General features: G+C 34.8%; 1 protein-coding gene across 8 annotated transcripts; it reads right to left on the bottom strand.

Moving 5' to 3' along the window:
• On the bottom strand, window positions 1–4,412 carry LOC114289316 (ubiquitin-conjugating enzyme E2 5). Of its 8 annotated transcripts, none has more exons than XM_082900225.1 (8): window positions 4,180–4,378; window positions 3,116–3,190; window positions 2,853–2,888; window positions 2,685–2,764; window positions 1,397–1,511; window positions 1,180–1,232; window positions 753–881; window positions 1–341 (listed from the first exon to the last, which is right to left on the bottom strand). In XM_082900225.1, exons 2-8 carry the CDS (start codon window positions 3,157–3,159, stop codon window positions 199–201), a joined length of 600 nt encoding a protein of 199 aa, XP_082756351.1. In that variant the 5' UTR covers window positions 3,160–3,190; window positions 4,180–4,378; the 3' UTR covers window positions 1–198. The 8 variants fall into 8 exon arrangements, with proteins under 8 accessions (XP_082756351.1, XP_082756356.1, XP_082756350.1 ...); XM_082900230.1 differs by having other exon boundaries at window positions 1–450; window positions 4,180–4,368; XM_082900224.1 differs by having other exon boundaries at window positions 1–344; window positions 4,180–4,368.
• Window positions 4,413–17,483: the final 13,071 nt, after the last annotated feature.

The following is a 17,483-nucleotide window of genomic DNA, read 5'->3' as shown; positions in this document are numbered from 1 at the left end:
AATAAAAACAATATCTTCATTTCTATTCTTCTTTGAACGAATGTGCCAGCATAAATATGGATTTGATACACATGCATGGTATCTTGTACCCAAGTATCATTTTACAAACAATTAACATAATGTCATACATTTGAGTTAAAAATCAATATGCAAACATGAGATGAATTTGGTATGTTGAAGTCCGGGCCATTCATCCCTTTAAGGGTCTGCCTTTCCAGCAACATCATCTTCGCTAGACACACTTCGTCCATCACTGATATCCCCGTCACTTAACTCCTCGTCACTCTCTTCTATCAGAGTGCTGGTGATATTCTCCTTCTTTGCATAACGTTCACAATACTCTGCTGTCACAAGTAGATAGTCAGAAATACATTTTTCATTATTAACAGCTTAATGCTATCACTTGAACCCAAAAGGCCTATAACACCTTCAATTCCTCCATGTGTTCTGCTAAAAGAAAAAAAAAATTCCACAATTACAAAATAATAATGATATACAAATAACAAAATAAAAGGCATATGTAAGGATTTTTTTGTGGTGCTGGTCATCAAATAGATAAATTCCTAAGCTGCCATCTCCAATTTTGAAGTCTAGGCCAGAGCCCCTTAAAAGGAAACCAACTGAAGTAAACATATAAAATAAACAAATAAAATCCTCTCAAATTACTTCATAAAGAACCTCACACAGTCACAATTTATTACAGTATTGAAGCCAAGCTATACGTAAGAAAAAAAATAGACGAGAAATTTCACCTTTCACTTTCTGTTCATATTGTTTCTGATCCTTCATCATCAGCGATGCTGCATCACCATTTAGTGGATCTGAAGGATTTGGGTAAAGCAAAAGCTGTGGAAGAAAAACCTCAAACACATTGAGCAGATCTGTAGCCCAGAATAGACAGTGTCAGATATTGAAAGACTTCTTTTTTTTGGTCTGAAAAGACCCCTAATGAAGATCAAGCATATACAACAAACAAACATAATCAATGACATTTCCAATTAGTTAATATCAGTCGTCTTTGTTTTGTACTAACAATTTTTTAAGCGCCTGCTCTTTAGGTACGGTCGATCAGCAAAAGACCAAGACCTAAATAATAGGCCCAACATTAAGCGATATGTTAAGATATCAGGATGTTAAGATATAACATCAAGCGATATGTTAAGATATAAAAATAATTACCAAACATTGGACTCCATGATTGGTTAATTACATCCAAGCATACGGAACCAGACCTGCAGTGGATCAAAAGCCTTCCAGTCAGTAAATAACAACTTTCCCAACAAAAATGTTTCAGAAGACTCGTAATAGACAGACTCAAAAAAGCAGTACAACAATAGCTGCTTGTTTAATCAATATAGCTTGCATGCGAGCTATGTAAGGGTGTGAGAAGACTCACAGCTCATCGACATTTGGGTGGTATATTTTGTTCAGAAACCCAATGGAAGGAGACTTGTATGGGTAAGCATCCGGCAGCTCAACACGAACTTTCCAGACACCACCTTCATAAAGGCCTGCAACCATTGAGATACCACCAATAAGATGTAATCAGAAACAGGAGTTACTGGGACCTCCAAAATATAAGGTACTAATAGGTCTGTAGGCAGAGAAATCTCAGGCGAAAAAGAAACAACGAAGCACAACTTGACAACAATATCATGGCAAGACTAGATAACTTGTTGATGAGTGCGAGAAAAAAGAAACATGAAATTTCTTTCTTGTTATGGCAACAAATTTAGCATCACCTGCGACATGCACACACACACGCATTTGAACTTTGTTCCACAAGTTCTAAAACATCTGCTGACACCAGCTATTTGAGGGGGTTCTGTACTTTAGTAATAAGCTATAGATATCAATAAGTAGAAACAAAGTGATTAACAGGACTCCTAGCCTGCCATGCTCAAATATAATGACAAAAACCAATCTCTCAAAACATTCTTACATGTCTAGTAATCAATCTCAGACAAAATCTTGATTTGACAAAAGAAGGCAAAGAAGATGGAATTGCAAAATGATGAGGAATCACATAAGACGCATATCTACATCAACTTAGGTAAGCAAGAAAATTTAAAGGAACAAGGGCAGCAAGAGAGAGATTGAGGCTGTTTCTGCACTCTGTGCTTTTAAAGATTCCACTTAGTACAATTCTACAAATGAGGAAACTTATTTTTGTCTAAAACAAAAATTACGTTTTAGCAACGAAATATTGCAAAATCAACTCTATGCGTATATAGCTTGTAGCAGAAAACAACCAAACACATTCTTTATCCCTTTAAAAGAAATCTTAGTATTCAAAATACTTGTATTGCACATGGAAAACTGACCTAGTGTTTAGAATCAAGCAAAAAAGGGGACTGGATGGTTGGGTTTAATAAAGGAAAAAAGGAAAGGTTGGACCTTCCAGTTCCTTCAAAGCTATGAAACATACCTTAAATGCAAATCTAAAAGTGTTGAAAGCCAACAGTCTATAATCTTGACAATCAGTAGAATCTATCTTTTAAATCAGGCATATAACTTGAATTGGACAGCAAAGGCATAAATAGCAAACCATGTTCTCCAACTCAAAACCTAATAACCATTCAAGTTTTGAAGTAGTAAAAAGCAATGAGAGAGAGCATCTGTGGGAACAATTGTTAAGGTCATATTTCAATAAGACTATAGCATGGAAAGAGTAGAAACATTACTTTCTTTTGGACCATGGAATTCAACATTGAATTCACTAATTCCATCATTTATTGGCTCCACAGCATAGTCACTCATCATCCTATAACATTAACACAGCAGATCAGTAATAAAATTAAAAAGGTTAGGATCCACAAATTTGATTTCATGGAGATTGCAATAGGAAAAACCAGAAAGCAGAAGTATCCAAATTTCCAAAACGCAAACTGAAAAGCCAACGCATACATGAAGTCAATATACCACTAGTTATAACTATAGAATTTTGGATATATGAAACAGAGATGTACATAGGATTTTTGTTTTGTACACAAAGCCAAAGATTTTCGTTACATTTATATTTATTTACAACTATAGCATAAATTATGTCAGCAAAGTAGAAACATAAAAAGCAACAAGCCTGAAACTAAAGCAGCATCTTACTCAAAAACCTTACAATTTCATGACATCCATATCTCTCCTCTTGCTTGGAGAAGACATCTTAATCTAAAAATTTTATGTATTTACCACCCTGCCAAATTCATAATAAAAGAAAACAGACGTAAGCACATGAAAGTTCATTCCCAATAGGCAGGTCCATTAAAAAATCAAATTCAAACATATAACAACAACAAAAAAAAATTACAGAAAGTGAACAATTAAAATGTGCTATGGCAAGATCAAAAGATGGTATGCAGTAACTTGAGAGAAGTAACCAAAATAAATATCACAAATTGGTATGCAATAACTTTAGAGAAGAAAACAACATAAATATCACAAATCCTACAAGTCGACGCCAAAAGGGCCCAACTATGGCAGGATATACAGCTCTGAAATTCACTTCTAGAAAAGCCCTCTTCATCCCCAATTTAGTTTCCTGGTGCCTAGATTGAGACCATTATCCATTTATATAAATATGGTCCTTGCTATAACTCTTTTAACCAATTGTCATACAAGTCCAAAATGAATATGCTCTAAAAATATACAAAATTTTCTTATGAAATGTGTTTTGTGAACTGATTCATATCTGTCTTGCTAGTGAAAACAATTATTAGTGTTTCCACTAAAAATTCTTAGCATATAAATTCTCTGCAAGGGTTTTCCACTCAAAAACTTTGCATTCAAGTTAATACCAAAATTCAAAGTAAATTATCATGGAACCCTGAATCCAATCTCTAATGGCGATGTTCATCAAAATTACTGAGTAAAAAAGCAAGTTCTTCCATTGGAAATTACATTCAAGTCAACTAAAACAACAATCAATAACACAAACCCAAGGCAATCAAAAACTGCAATATGAGACCACACGTTTACAAAAGGAAAAATAAAAATACATAAATGTGGAATTTAGAGGCCACGTGAAGTAAAAAAAACAATTTAATCAAACAAAAATGGGGCGAGATTGAGGAGATTTAACAAATTCATGAGGATTGGCTCCGAGAACCATCTAATTACGAGAACATTTAGAACGAAACAAGAAGAATATAATGAAGCGCGAAAGAAAGAAAGAAAGAAAGAAACCGTAAAAAATGAGAAAAAGTGTAGGATCAGAGAGTCGATCGCCGGTGCGTGGTGTTTACGGTGAAGAATAAGTCTTTTTTGTTGGCCGTCGAAAAGACAATGATCGAGAGGGAATACAAAGCATGAAAGGACGGAACAAGAAGGATGGGGAAAGTGTGTTGTGTCGTGTATGATATGGGTGGTGGGAAGATGTGCTGTCGACATGGTTACCTTAGACCGCACGTGCAAAGTGTGAGTGACAATATATATATATATATATATAGTAGCGGGTGCAATTTAGATAAATAATATTATATATGCAATGGTAAAAGATTTTTTTGTTTTAATGAAAACCAAAGTCTTATATTCAAATCTTATTCACACTTTTGGATAATATTTTTTTATTTTAGAATAGAAAAATTTGTTATGTGATAAAAATTTGTTATGTAATAGTATGGATTTTTTTTTTTTTTTGTTTGAACACAGGTGACAGTTTATATTATACATGGCATCTTCTGCATAATTTTTTAAATTTTTTATTTTGTGAATGCAAAAAAAAAAAAAAAAAACTCTGTGACTATAGTATTTGTGGATCTTAGTCAATGTGGTTTTCAGCCAGTAAGGGTATAAATTTAGCTCAACCGACCCATTGTCCGGCCATGCAATTTCACGCCAAAATTCGGTGCAAGTGGGACGAGGTGGCCCACGAGCCAAAAATTAGGCCCAACTCTAAGAGGTACTCAGGCTTGGACGAAGCCTAACCATTTTTTTCCAACAAAAATGACATTGGCCTCAGGTCAGGACTTGAGTGGCCCAATGGACTGGGCCTCAGAAAAATGATCTGGGCCCAAGCCTAATGTCTCGGGCTAGGCTGGGCCCCACACCAAGTTGCGGGCGGGCTTTCGAAGTGGATTGCAAGCTGGTGGGCCAAAAATTTACACTCCTATCAGCCAAATTTTGTTAGAAATGTTTTGAAAAAATCTAGGTAAAAACAGCATTTTTTCTTAACTTTGGTCTATATTCTATGTGGGACCCATGCACCAAAGTTGGCGGGTCAAGGTGGTAACGCATTCTATACTGCGTTGCGATTCACGTGATATATTTGGTTACTCAAAATCATTATCAGGTGAATGGAAAATTGAAGCCAAAGTGTGCTCTATAGAAATGGAGTTTTGGTGGAAAATCCTTAAAGGTTTGAATAAAGGCTTGTCCCACATTGGTTTGGTGGGAAGAAAATTATGGGTTTATATAGCTAGGAATTATAACTTGGGGAAGGCCCCAAGGGGGCACCCAAAGTTTGTAGAAGGGAGAGGTTATAGGCAAATTGGGCTAGAACTATTGAACCCAAAAATAACCACACGCACATCGTTGCCCGTTCGGTCGAGCTAGGCCTAGGCTTGGGTTGTCCAACCTAATACTTATCTTTTTAGGCAAAAAACGTTTGAATTCAATTTTATTTTTTGGTAAAATAAAATCTGTACAAATTTCAATTTCAATTTTCAAATTCAAATTTGTTACACCTCTTCAGAATTTTGTACAGGTTCAAATAGATTCGAATCTGTCTAGATTCAAACCCAATTCGATTTTATCTGTTCAAAATTTGAACCCAACAAATTTGTATCTGTTTATTCAAACTGAACATGTATCATACATGTTCAAACAGGTTTTACACCTGTTTAATTCAAACCTAACAGCCATAAATTCTCTTATAAATAAACAAATCTCTCATTTGTTTTTTCACTCCAATTTTCATCCTTAAATCTGCTACTGCTCTCTGCATTTTGCTGCATCTAAATTTCTATGAGAAAGAGTATAAAAAACTTAGTGTGTTTGTTGTACAAAAAATTTGTAGTGCTGCTATTTTTCATTAATTAATCATTTTGTTCTGGAAGATAGACGTCCATATTCTCTAAGTACCGTGGAGAGGACAAATCTGTTTTAAGGACACAGTGTCTAACACTGGACTTGATCAGTATATTGTTCAAGAAATTAATCAAGTAAGTTAATTTATTTTCTTTTTTATTTATTTATTTAAATCAGATTTTGATTTTATTTTTGTAACAAAATAAAAATATGTTTTTATTTATTTATTTATTTATTTTTATTTATTGGTTTATTTTTGTAATCAAACAATTCTCTCATTTTCCTATTTTTCTTTTGTATTTTATTTGTAGTTTAATACACAAACATAATTTATTTATTTAAATACAATGAAAATTGCTCAACAAATTTAACCCAACTCATAAAAAAAAAAAAATTCCACCATCGAGGCACCATATGAACCTTATCCACGCACTACAGAAGAGGCCAAGTTTCGATCATAATACAGTGCAAAATCTTCGTAGAGAGAGCGCCTTCTAGGATTCAATCATGACTCACCTCTGTAGAACAGAATGCATTGTCCACGAGGCCACCACCTTGGTGGTTAATTTTTTAATCTATATTGATATATATATATATATATATAAATAAATAATTAATTAATTTATGATATTTAAAAATAATCACGTTATCTATGAAGCCACATAAAATGTACTGTATAAATTATGGTGATACATATCTACACTATACTATACTATACTATACTATATACTATACTACATCTAGAAGCAAATATAGCGGAGTATGATAATTCTTCAAATTCTTAATACTAAATTCTTATGGATTATCTCTCTTACGTGTCACCTCTCAAGTCTCCCCTCCTACTTTTCCTAATTTTTAATCATTGTCAATTATCTAAATCTCAATATCTAAAAGGATTATATATATTTAAATAAAAGGATAAATATTTAGATATGAACAACAAAGAGATAGAGATAGAGATAGAAAAAAATAAAATGATAACTATTCAAATTCCAATCACAAAATAATATAAAGAGTCAAATAAAAGATTAAAAAATAACTAAATAAAAAATATTATGAGTCAATGAATTTTAAAAATAAAAAGTTAACTATTTATATATGAGCAACTAAAAAATATTTACATAAAAAAATATTACAAGTCAAATAAATTTTAAAATAAAAAGTTAATTATTTATATATGAACAAAAAAAGAATAAAGATAAAAATATATAATTTTATAATCAATGTTTCAAGTGACAAATTTATGGAAAAAAAATGAATGCATGAATTTAGGTATGAGATAGTTATCATGTTCAAAATATTTGTTAGTTATAACTCCCTCTTATATTTTAAATTTATAAGAATTTTTTATTTTATAATACAAAAATGACTATAATAAATTATTTAAATCATGTATTCTTATGCATAGCACGAGTTGTCACTAGTTCCTTATATAAGTAATTGTAAAATTAAGCCACTAGGACAAACTATTAAGAAAGGGCACAAAATTCTCCATATATATTTTTTGTTTCTTTATTCTTATCAATTGATTGTGCCACTAAATTTATGCAATTGAAGATTATCACCACGTTATACTTTTTTTCTTCTCTATTTTTTTTTTAAATTTTTTTTCCCCAATTTGAGGCACAGCACACTTATTTTTTATTCCACTGAGAAAACTAGTAATTTTGGATAGAGAGAATCACTAGCCATATAGATGAAGGTTTAATCCATTTTTAAAGATTAAATGTTGGGTAATGTTGACAATGCCAATATTAGCACGATGCAATGCACCTCTAAGGATTGTCATCATAATAGAACACTCATAACCAACACATCCAGAGCATCAACACCACCATTGGGCTATGCCCCTGTAATTCATTCAACTATCAAGCTACAGAGCAATAAAGCAATTCAGCAATGGAAGAACATGTGATATTAAGAATAAATAAAAAAACTTGAAAGAAAATAGAACTCCGTCTAACAAAGCTAAAAGAATTATTTTTGAATTACCTCATTGTTACAGGTTAAGAGTAGGCAGTGCAGTACTTGGACCATAACTAATAGTTTTGACTTTGAATTCTCTCACAAAAGTCAGAGAGAAAGAAACTAATGGCGCTAAAATAGAGCCAAACACATAGAAGAGTAACATCACAAGAAGTTTTCTCATTGCTTAGAGAACACTGGTATTTTCAGTTTCCTGCATGCATATAGCAATAAAACAAATATATAGTGGTCAGTTTTTGCACTCATATTTGAAATCTATCTACTTGTCATTCCAGTCATCTATTTAAAAAGATCAACAAAGAACTTTAAGTCAACTACTCAAACAAGGAGCTTCAAGAGACATCACTGTTTTATTTGAATTGTCATATCAAATATTAAGTTAATATGGTAATCATTTATATTAACTCTTTGTATGGACATAATCCCAGTCTTTGGTTCTCAGAGCATCAGATTGCCCCAACCGACCTGGTTTGTTACAAATCTTCATATTTAAAATAAACAGACATGGTCTAGAACCAATGACCTTATTTTTAACCCCCCCCCCCCCCCCCCCCCCCCCAAAAAAAAAAAAAAAGTTTTGTTGTCAAGAACTAGCATCCTTCATTTTTTGCTCAAATGATATCCCTGAGGGGCAAAATCAAGTAAAACTTAGTGGTTAAACTCCACCATCAACAACCATTTAGAACTTCTCTCCATAATAATAAGCAGAGCCAACCATCAATGCAACAGTGGCACCTTGGACAACCACACGAGCTCTCATCAGCTGCTGACCCAAGTGAGAATTCCCCTGTCTGAAACTGATTAACCCAGCCGTGAGTACCCCAGCAGTTATAAATGCACCTGAAATAGAAAAGGTCATGATATGTATTCAGCCACGGCAAATAAAAAACAGATTTAATTAGAAACTTCTCAATTTTATGTCCTCCCACAGTTAGACGTTCTGATCACAATGAACTAATCAACCCACACCCAAAATTAAATAGACTACATCATCTTGTTTAGATGGTCAGGAAATAAGCATCAACGTCACACTAGTTCCCCCTAGATTTTTTGTTTTTTCATTTTCATATTTTATGCAATAAGACTCTCAAGGGTGAGAAACTTTGAACCAACCACTAACACATCCAACTCACTACATCTCAACCACCTTCACCATTCCTCCACCACAACCAACCTGCCACCAGAAATGCACTGCTGTTACCATAAACAATGCAGCCATGCAGAACATGTTACATTCATCAGAGAGAGAAAAATTAGAAGTGGCTGCTCCTTTTTTCTTTCTTTTTTTTTATTTTTAAAATAGGTATTATGTGGCTGCTCCATCTACACACACCATTTCCTAGGATACAAGGATATGGCTCGGTTGCAAGACTGATCCTTTATTCGTTCTCCTGGGAAAAATAAAGTTTGTATTTGACAAAGCATGTTTAATTGGGTACTTCACTCGTGATTAATAACAATGAGTAAATGAGAGATAGAAACCAATTTAAGTAACTTTAAAATACATCTGCAAAATCCAGAATATTTTCTTCTCTTTTGTTGTAAGATAATCCATCGAATATGTAAGAATTTATGTATTATTGATTGATATAATGTTATATCTATTACAATGATTCATGATTCCTATATATAAAAGAGGGTGAGTGTGTAGTAGGTAAGGAGTAGGTGAAGTGGAGGTGGTAGTGGTGTAGTGGGTTAGGTTTAGTGGAGTAGGTGAGGTGGTAGTGGTGTAGTGGGTTAGGTTTAGTGGAGTAGGTTTAAGTGGGTGAAGTAGGTGATAGGTTTTAACAGCCCCCCGCAAACTCAAGGGGGATAGGAACTAGCCAACTTGAGTTTGGAGAGAGTAACAAAACAAGAAAATACATAAAAATAAAAGAGGATAGGAGACACTGTATGGTCGTGTCAGACCGTTGGTGAAGACACTGTATGGTTGGTAGACCGATGTAGAAGACACTGGCTCGTGTCGGACCGATGTAGAAGACAGTTTATGGGGTCATGTCGGACCGGTGTAGAAGACACTGTGGTGTCGTGTCAGACCGATGTAGCAGACAGTTTATGGGGTCATGTCGGACCGTTGTAGAAGACAGTTTACGGGGTCTTGCTGGACCCTTGTAGAAACTAACCGGAATCTATGTCGGGACAGTTTACAGAGTCTTGTCGGACCCATGAAGGAGCTAACCGGAATCAATGTCGGGACAGTTTACATTTACAGAGTCTTGTCGGACCCATGAAGGAGCTAACCGGAATCAATGTCGGGACAGTTTACAGAGTCTTGTCGGACCCATAAAGGAGCTAACCGGAATCAATGTCGGGACAGTTTACAGAGTCTTGTCGGACCCCTAAAAAGTCGCACCCTCAAAAGGTGTGCCCAATCTATCAAAAGGCGTGCCATCAAAAGGCGTGCCCAATCCATAAAAAGGCGTGCCATCAAAAGGCGAGCCCAAGTCATAAAAAGGTGTGCCGGACATGATGGCGAGGCACGTGAGTGCCTTGGCTGGCGCGTCCGTTTGTCGTCTGGGGTCAAGTGGCGCGCGATACGCGTGGCTGCCTCGGCTATTTAACCAAGACGGAGGCTGAGGCTGAGGCTGAGGCTGAAGCTGAGATAGAAAAACTGAGAGAAACCTCTGAAAAATTCTTCGTTTTGCTGAGAAAGATACTCTGTAACACTCTGTTGCCCAGAAAAAAATGGCTTCGTCTTCCCGCGGTCTGCTCACTCTCTTTCCCGACCTCAACGAGTCAACAAGAGAGATAACTGGTGCAGTGGCACTGGAACCTCAACCAAGCGCCCCGGAGTTTGCTCCGTTGAACTTTCCTATGCGGTCTGTGGAGCAAAGAATGGCAGTGCAGTCGGATGTGGAGGCCAATCAGTATACCTTGAAGTCATGTGTGGAAACCATGACTGCGGTTACAAATTTGTCGAACCGGCTGCAGAGTAGGACAAATGAGGTGCAGCAGTTAAACGCCCAACTGGCTCTGCTCCAACGCATGTATAAGGATGCGCGAGTAGAGATAAGTGTGCTAAAGGCGGAAAACAAGGAGCTGAAGCGGAAGGCCAGTTTTATGTTCCGATTTGGAGGGCCGCCATATGCTGCAGTGGAGGAGGAGGGAGTAGTGATCATGCCCAGTGGAGTGGGAAACACGGAGGCAACACCGGCAAGGGCCGCCCAAGACGGAGGCAAGAAGAAAAGACTGGCGGCAGAATAGAGAAGAAAAATCCCACCTGTGAATGTGGGTGTTTGTTTGTATTTTATTTTATTTTATTTTATTTTTTATTTTGTGTTTTTTGTGTTTTTGTATGTGGAAACATGGTGATCGGGGTGAGACCCGACATGAATAAAATGAGTTGGTGTGCAAATTTGTAAATTGTTTGCAATGGTGTTTGGTTTTTTTTTTTTTAATAAGAATAATAATAATAATAATAATAATAAAAAGAAATTTGATTAAAAAGAAATAAAGAAGTGGGGATGGGTTCAAAAGTGGACACTATCAGTGGGAAACATGAGTGTATGGATTATTTGATATAATAATAATAATAATAATAATAATAATAATAATAATAATAATAATAAAATAAAAAGGTAGACCACTGAGAGAGAATGAGTGGAGTATGGTAAGGCTGGGTGTAAAGTGAGAGAGACTGGGAAAAAGAGATTCCACCGTCTGCCTGTTGTGGCTTGATTGTTGATGCATATGACCAACACCATAAGAAAGGCTGTCTTTGTAAAGTCCAAGATTATCATGAGAAACCTGATGTAAACACCCTGAAAATCTACCAGAAGTGAAGAGATCCAAAGCCTGCATTTTCATGTCCATTGAGCTTGAAATCGCCGAAGACGGTTGATTCAAGTTGGAAAACCGTCCATATTTTGTGGGGGAATTAATGATCTCAGTGTCGCATTGCCTTTACAGGAGGAATCTGTCTCTGGGTCTTGCAAATGGAAACTGTAGACAAGTCCCATGTTGATTTGGAAGACGCCGGTGGTGCTGGTGGCGCACCTGTTGTTGCTGAGATCGAGCTTGAAGAGAAGCTTCAAGTTCTTGATCGTGTAAGGGCCTGTGCCGCAGAATCGATTCGAGTTGACGTGAAACAATGCGAGATCTATGAGGAGTCCGAGCTCCTCCGGGAGGTACCCGGCGATGTCGCCTTGGTTGGGATCGATACCGGCAACGATGTTGATCGAGGAGTTGTCCGGCGTCGTGGAAGAGGGTCTGGCGGAGAGAGAGCTTCCTGAGGTTGGAAAGGTGGGCAATCCGGAGGTCCAAGGTTTTTCAGCCATGAAGATTCGGAGGGTTGCATCAATCCATTCTCTTTGACAGATGATAGGAACTTGTGTAAATTGAACTGACCGAGCAAAGTTACAAACCAATATTCAGCAGCAGGAGGAGGAAGGACATGCAGAGTGATCAAGGTATGTGTAGAAAATTCAAGCGGAATAGGTTGAGGTCCGGCGGGCGGTCAAGGCGAGGTTGCCGCCCGCCGGTGAAGCGAAAAATATTAATTTCTTAACCTTTCTCTGATACCATGTAAGAATTTATGTATTATTGATTGATATAATGTTATATCTATTACAATGATTCATGATTCCTATATATAGAAGAGGGTGAGTGTGTAGTAGGTAAGGAGTAGGTGTAGGTGAGGTGGTAGTGGTGTAGTGGGTTAGGTTTAGTGGAGTAGGTTTAAGTGGGTGAAGTAGGTGATAGGTTTTAACAGAATATTAACCTAAGTTTTCCCCACACATATACCATATTCATGCCCATTTCCATGCCTATTATGTATGCCATACAGTGTCCAGCATAGAAACTTCAGATTTCTTGAAGTACTTACATAATAAAGGGGTGCAAACATAAAAATCGCTATTACCCAACTAGCATCATCATAACCGCAACACAAGACAACGCTTTTGCAACTACTGCACATGTATAATAACTCCATGCATCTGCTACAAACCAGACCAAGTCCTCTAGAAAATGAACTCTATCACTGCCACAACCACCTCTCCTCACCACCACTGCCAAATGTTCCATCACCACCTCTCATAATGCCATGATCACCGAATCACCAAACACACCTCGAGTACAACCTTCTTCACCGTCACCAAAACACCAGATTTATTATACTTGGACAAAACAACCAAAATTTTTGTTTCAACAAAGTTTGATATAAAAAGGAACTCAAATTATGTTCGGCGCTAAACCTAATGAACAAAAATGCGACTGAGCACATATAGCCTTGATAGAGCAGAATGACACATAAAGATTCATGTAGCTCATCCCATCTAATTTGGAACTTGGTTTGTTTTGGTTACTAAACATCAAACCAATTCCATGTTCTCTTGTTCACACAAACTCTAATATCCCAACCATACATATACATTCATGGACGGGCTCATCACTCCGATGACAAAGACATACACCATGTTTTCTTCCATTAAGCCTAGGTATAGGCTGCAATTAAATCCAATACATTCAAACCACATAGTTCTACCAGATTAGTTTGTTGCAAACTTGTAAAAAATGAGATCCCCCCCCCCCCCCCCACCAATAAAAAAAAAAAAAAACTAAGAACAATTGATTACTGTAGAATATTTAGAGTAAATTCATGCAAGCAATACAGTTTTCAGAGTGATTTCACAAAAATAAAAGTAAAATAAGAAGAAATAAGCAGAATGTTTGACAAGGAGACCCAAACCACTAGGTTTTCAAATTTATTAAAGAAACTCAATACAATATCAAGAAATTCAACTCATAAACACCCACATTTTGTAAATAGATCCATAAGATTAACAGAGACTTCATTTCTACAAATCCATACAATAAATTTACACGATACACGTGTGTGTGTTCGTATGTATAGAAGGGAGATTAAGGAGATACCAATGGGGACGAGAGGGTTTTTGACTCGCTTCTTTCCTTGAAACAGTTCGTCCAGTTCTGGATTGGTAGTTCCCATCTTTTCCATACGCCAGAAAGAGTGGCAGAGAAGAGTCTGCTTCGAGTATAGCACGCCTGTGCTGTGCCCGATGCTTGTGGTGGTGGTGATGACCCGATTACTCCATGAAATATTTTCTTCGGTGGCTGCACATTAGACCCTTTACTTCTACCAATTGCAGAATCATTCAAATTTCTCATTTATTTTCTAGCCCTACCCCCCTTCTTTGACTCTATTTTCTAACCGTGCCCCCTGCTTTTGTAACCATTACTATTCAATTTTATTGACTCTTTTTTCCATAAAAAAATTCAGTTTTAATACTCTAATGTTAATATCAAATCAATATTAAATTAAGAATGTCTTAAATTTTTTATCAAATTGAGAATGATTAGAGTTTTTCATCAAATTACTGTACATAATCATTAGCTTTGTAAGTATACAGAGCATTGAACAACTAGTCGGTTGTCCGGCCGATTTATCTCCTAAACATTCACTTCCTTGCAATTTACTGTAGAAAGTCTGTTTCAAAATTTTGACAATTTAAACTGATTGGTCGACTGGCTGAACATCCCTTAATCGGCCGGTGATTTGATAAAAATTCAAAATTTTTTGTTTGAACACTTGATATCAAATGAAACTTTTACTCAAATTTAATGGGAAAATAAATAAATAAATAAACGTTAGAGATGCTTTTAGAAGTTTAATTTGATATGAATTATTATTCGTATTTTTTAATCAAAACTTTTTTAACTTATTTATTTTTATTAAAAGACATGTTAAACCTCGATTCCAAAAAAAATCATCAAATTGAAGTAAAAATTATAACTAATTTAGTTATCCTTAATTTTTCCAAAGGACTTTTTTCTCTTAATTTGATACAAGTTTAATAAAATTATTAGATATCGCTATTAATATATATTTTTAAAAATTTTAATTTGATAGATGATTTGAGATTTGTGACGTGTGTATTCAATATTGCCTAATAATTTTTTGCTTGAATTTAAAATTGACTAAAATAAAAAATTTAGTTTAAAAAAAAAAAAAAGATATTGATTCATACTAAATGTTTAAACATTATTCGTTGAAAATAGTTTTTTTATTCTCAGACAACGATTTTATCTTTCAAAATTAAATGTTATTGTGTTATTTAATATCCATTTATCTTTTAAAGTAGACGTACCTTATTCTAAATTACATTAATTTTTATTGAGATTTGAATTAAAAATAACAAACTATATAACATATCTTGGATGGCTGTAGATTTTGCTTTCGTTTGCCAAGCTGGGTTGGGTAGGGTTGAGTTTGTGGTTATTTTAGCTATATAAAGATAAAATAAGTTTTTTAATCTAATAAAATAAAATATCACATCCAACCTATAATTATTATATTATTTCTCTCACAAAAATCACAAAAGTCAAAAAAACTCATTCCAAACGAGTTTTTTTAATCACATGTTAAAATAGCAAAAAAGTCAAAAAAAACAACCCACTTCCAAAACGAACTCTTTAAATACATTGGCCCCGTTTGGTAGAGCTGTGGGAAAGTGATTATACCTTATACCTTAACAGCTTATACTTTATAACTGTGAACATAAGCTAATTTTTTACTTATAAATTAAATTTCTCCTCCCCCACTCAAAGAATAAGTTGATTTTTGACTTATAAAAAGCTATAAGCTGTATTGTTAAGCTGAACCAAACACATCAAAATAGCTTAAATTAAGCTAAAAACTTAAATAAGCTGAAAATAAGTCCTACCAAACAGGGTCATTATATAAAAAAATAACTCAGCTTTAAATTTGCTAGTTTACTTGTGAATTTGAAAATGAAATTAATTCTATCTAAAGATCATACTAAAGGGCAGTTTGGGATTTTTAAATAAGTGTATTTTTTGATTTTGGACTAAAAAGTTAAGGAAAAAAATATGATTGTTTGAGATAACTTTTTGACTTTTTACGAAAATATGTGTATTAAAAAATTATATAAATTAGTATATAGGAGAAGATTGGGATAGAATAGGCAGTACGGTGGGATGTCCTAAGGGCAGCGTGTGCAAAGTATTCAGCCCGTGTAGGCCCACCACAAGTTCCATTTTGCTAATCGGAACGGTGCAATGTGTAGAACTCGTCGAATACTATATACTTATAAAAAATCACGTTGATCGGATATCGATAGCTATTTGATTAGATTAGTTTTTTTCAACCGTTAACTATAACACCATCCTTTTTTTATACAAAACTGATTTGATCATGTAGTTAGCGATATCCGATTAACGTGATATTTTATAGGCATATAGTACTCGACGAGTTCTACATATTGAACGGTTCAGATTATCAAAACGGGACCCGTAATGGGCCCCCACGAGCCGAACAACACCTTGTTGTTTGTGCACTCCGCCTGTGAAAATTTTCCAAAAAAGTCAGCTCTGTGTCTGTGGGGACGTCGGAGTTGTTTGTAATAATTTTGTGTAAAATTAATTTTTTATATTTTTTTTGTGAATAGTGATAACTTTTTAACTTTTTAGTAACTTTTTAACTTTTTAAATTTTTTAGAATATGCCAAACCAACCCTAAAAGTTAGAAGAAAAAAATATAATTATTTGAGATAACTTTTTGACTTTTTTATGGAAAAAAAATGTATTAAAATATTGTATAAAATAACAAAATTACTATATTATCCCTACGTATATAAATGCCTACTGACAGTGATGGTACCGTCATGCATACGGTAGGCAACTAGGACCAAATTGCCTACAGTGTTGTTCGGACTGGACAGTGCTGTTCAGACTGGACAGTGTTTTTCGACCTGTGGGGACTCACCATGAGTCCCGTTTTAATAATCGAAACAGTTGAATATGTAGAACTCGTCGAGTACTTTACAAGTGTAAAAATCACGTTGATTGGATGTCGATAGCTATTTGATCAGATTAGTTTTTTTGTCAACTGTTATTTTGTGCACCGTCCTTTTTTTATACAAAATTGATTTGATCATATAGTTATCAATATCCAATCAATATAATTTTTTATGGACATATAGTACTCGATGAGTTCTACATATTGAACGGTTTCGATCATCAAAACGGAACCCGTGGTGGGCTCCCACTAGCCAAACAGTACCTGTGACACCTCACCATATATATATATATATATATGTTCTGACAACTCATCATTCCAATGAGTAAATTACACTGACCTCCCATGGGGTTTCTGACAAATGTAGGGATCTCCCCTATAATTTCAATAATTACAGTAATCTCCCTCACTTTACCTAATATTCTCCAGATTTTCCCATTCTGTCAAATTGGAACAAACGGAGTTACTTTTCTATAGTACAATGACCTTATTGCCCTTCATTTTAAAAAATTTTAAAAATATTTTTTGATTGGAGGACGTGTTTGGAAGAAACAAACAATGTTTCAAACAGTATTTTTGGATTTATTTTTTTAAATATTAAAAAACGTTTAAGAAAATTTTATTTTTTATTTTAAATATATAATTTTTATTTAAATATTTCTAAGTTTTTTTTATATTTTAAATATTTTATTTTATT

This window comes from Camellia sinensis, chromosome 1 (assembly GCF_055761805.1).
Source record: "Camellia sinensis isolate YWXY chromosome 1, ASM5576180v1, whole genome shotgun sequence".
NCBI lineage: Eukaryota > Viridiplantae > Streptophyta > Magnoliopsida > Ericales > Theaceae > Camellia > Camellia sinensis.
This window is presented reverse-complemented; position numbering and strand designations above follow the sequence as displayed.

What these genes read in the sequence shown, in the direction of transcription:
- LOC114289316 (XM_082900224.1), bottom strand. Translation starts at nt 3,159, where the DNA reads ATGTCTTCTCCAAGCAAGAGGAGAGATATGGATGTCATGAAATT. An exon ending in ATTCCATGGTCCAAAAGAAA is followed by an intron (nt 1,512 to 2,684) that starts GTAATGTTTCTA and finishes CAATGGTTGCAG; the next exon opens with GCCTTTATGAAGGTGGTGTC. An exon ending in ATATGAACAGAAAGTGAAAG is followed by an intron (nt 345 to 752) that starts GTGAAATTTCTC and finishes TACTTGTGACAG; the next exon opens with CAGAGTATTGTGAACGTTAT.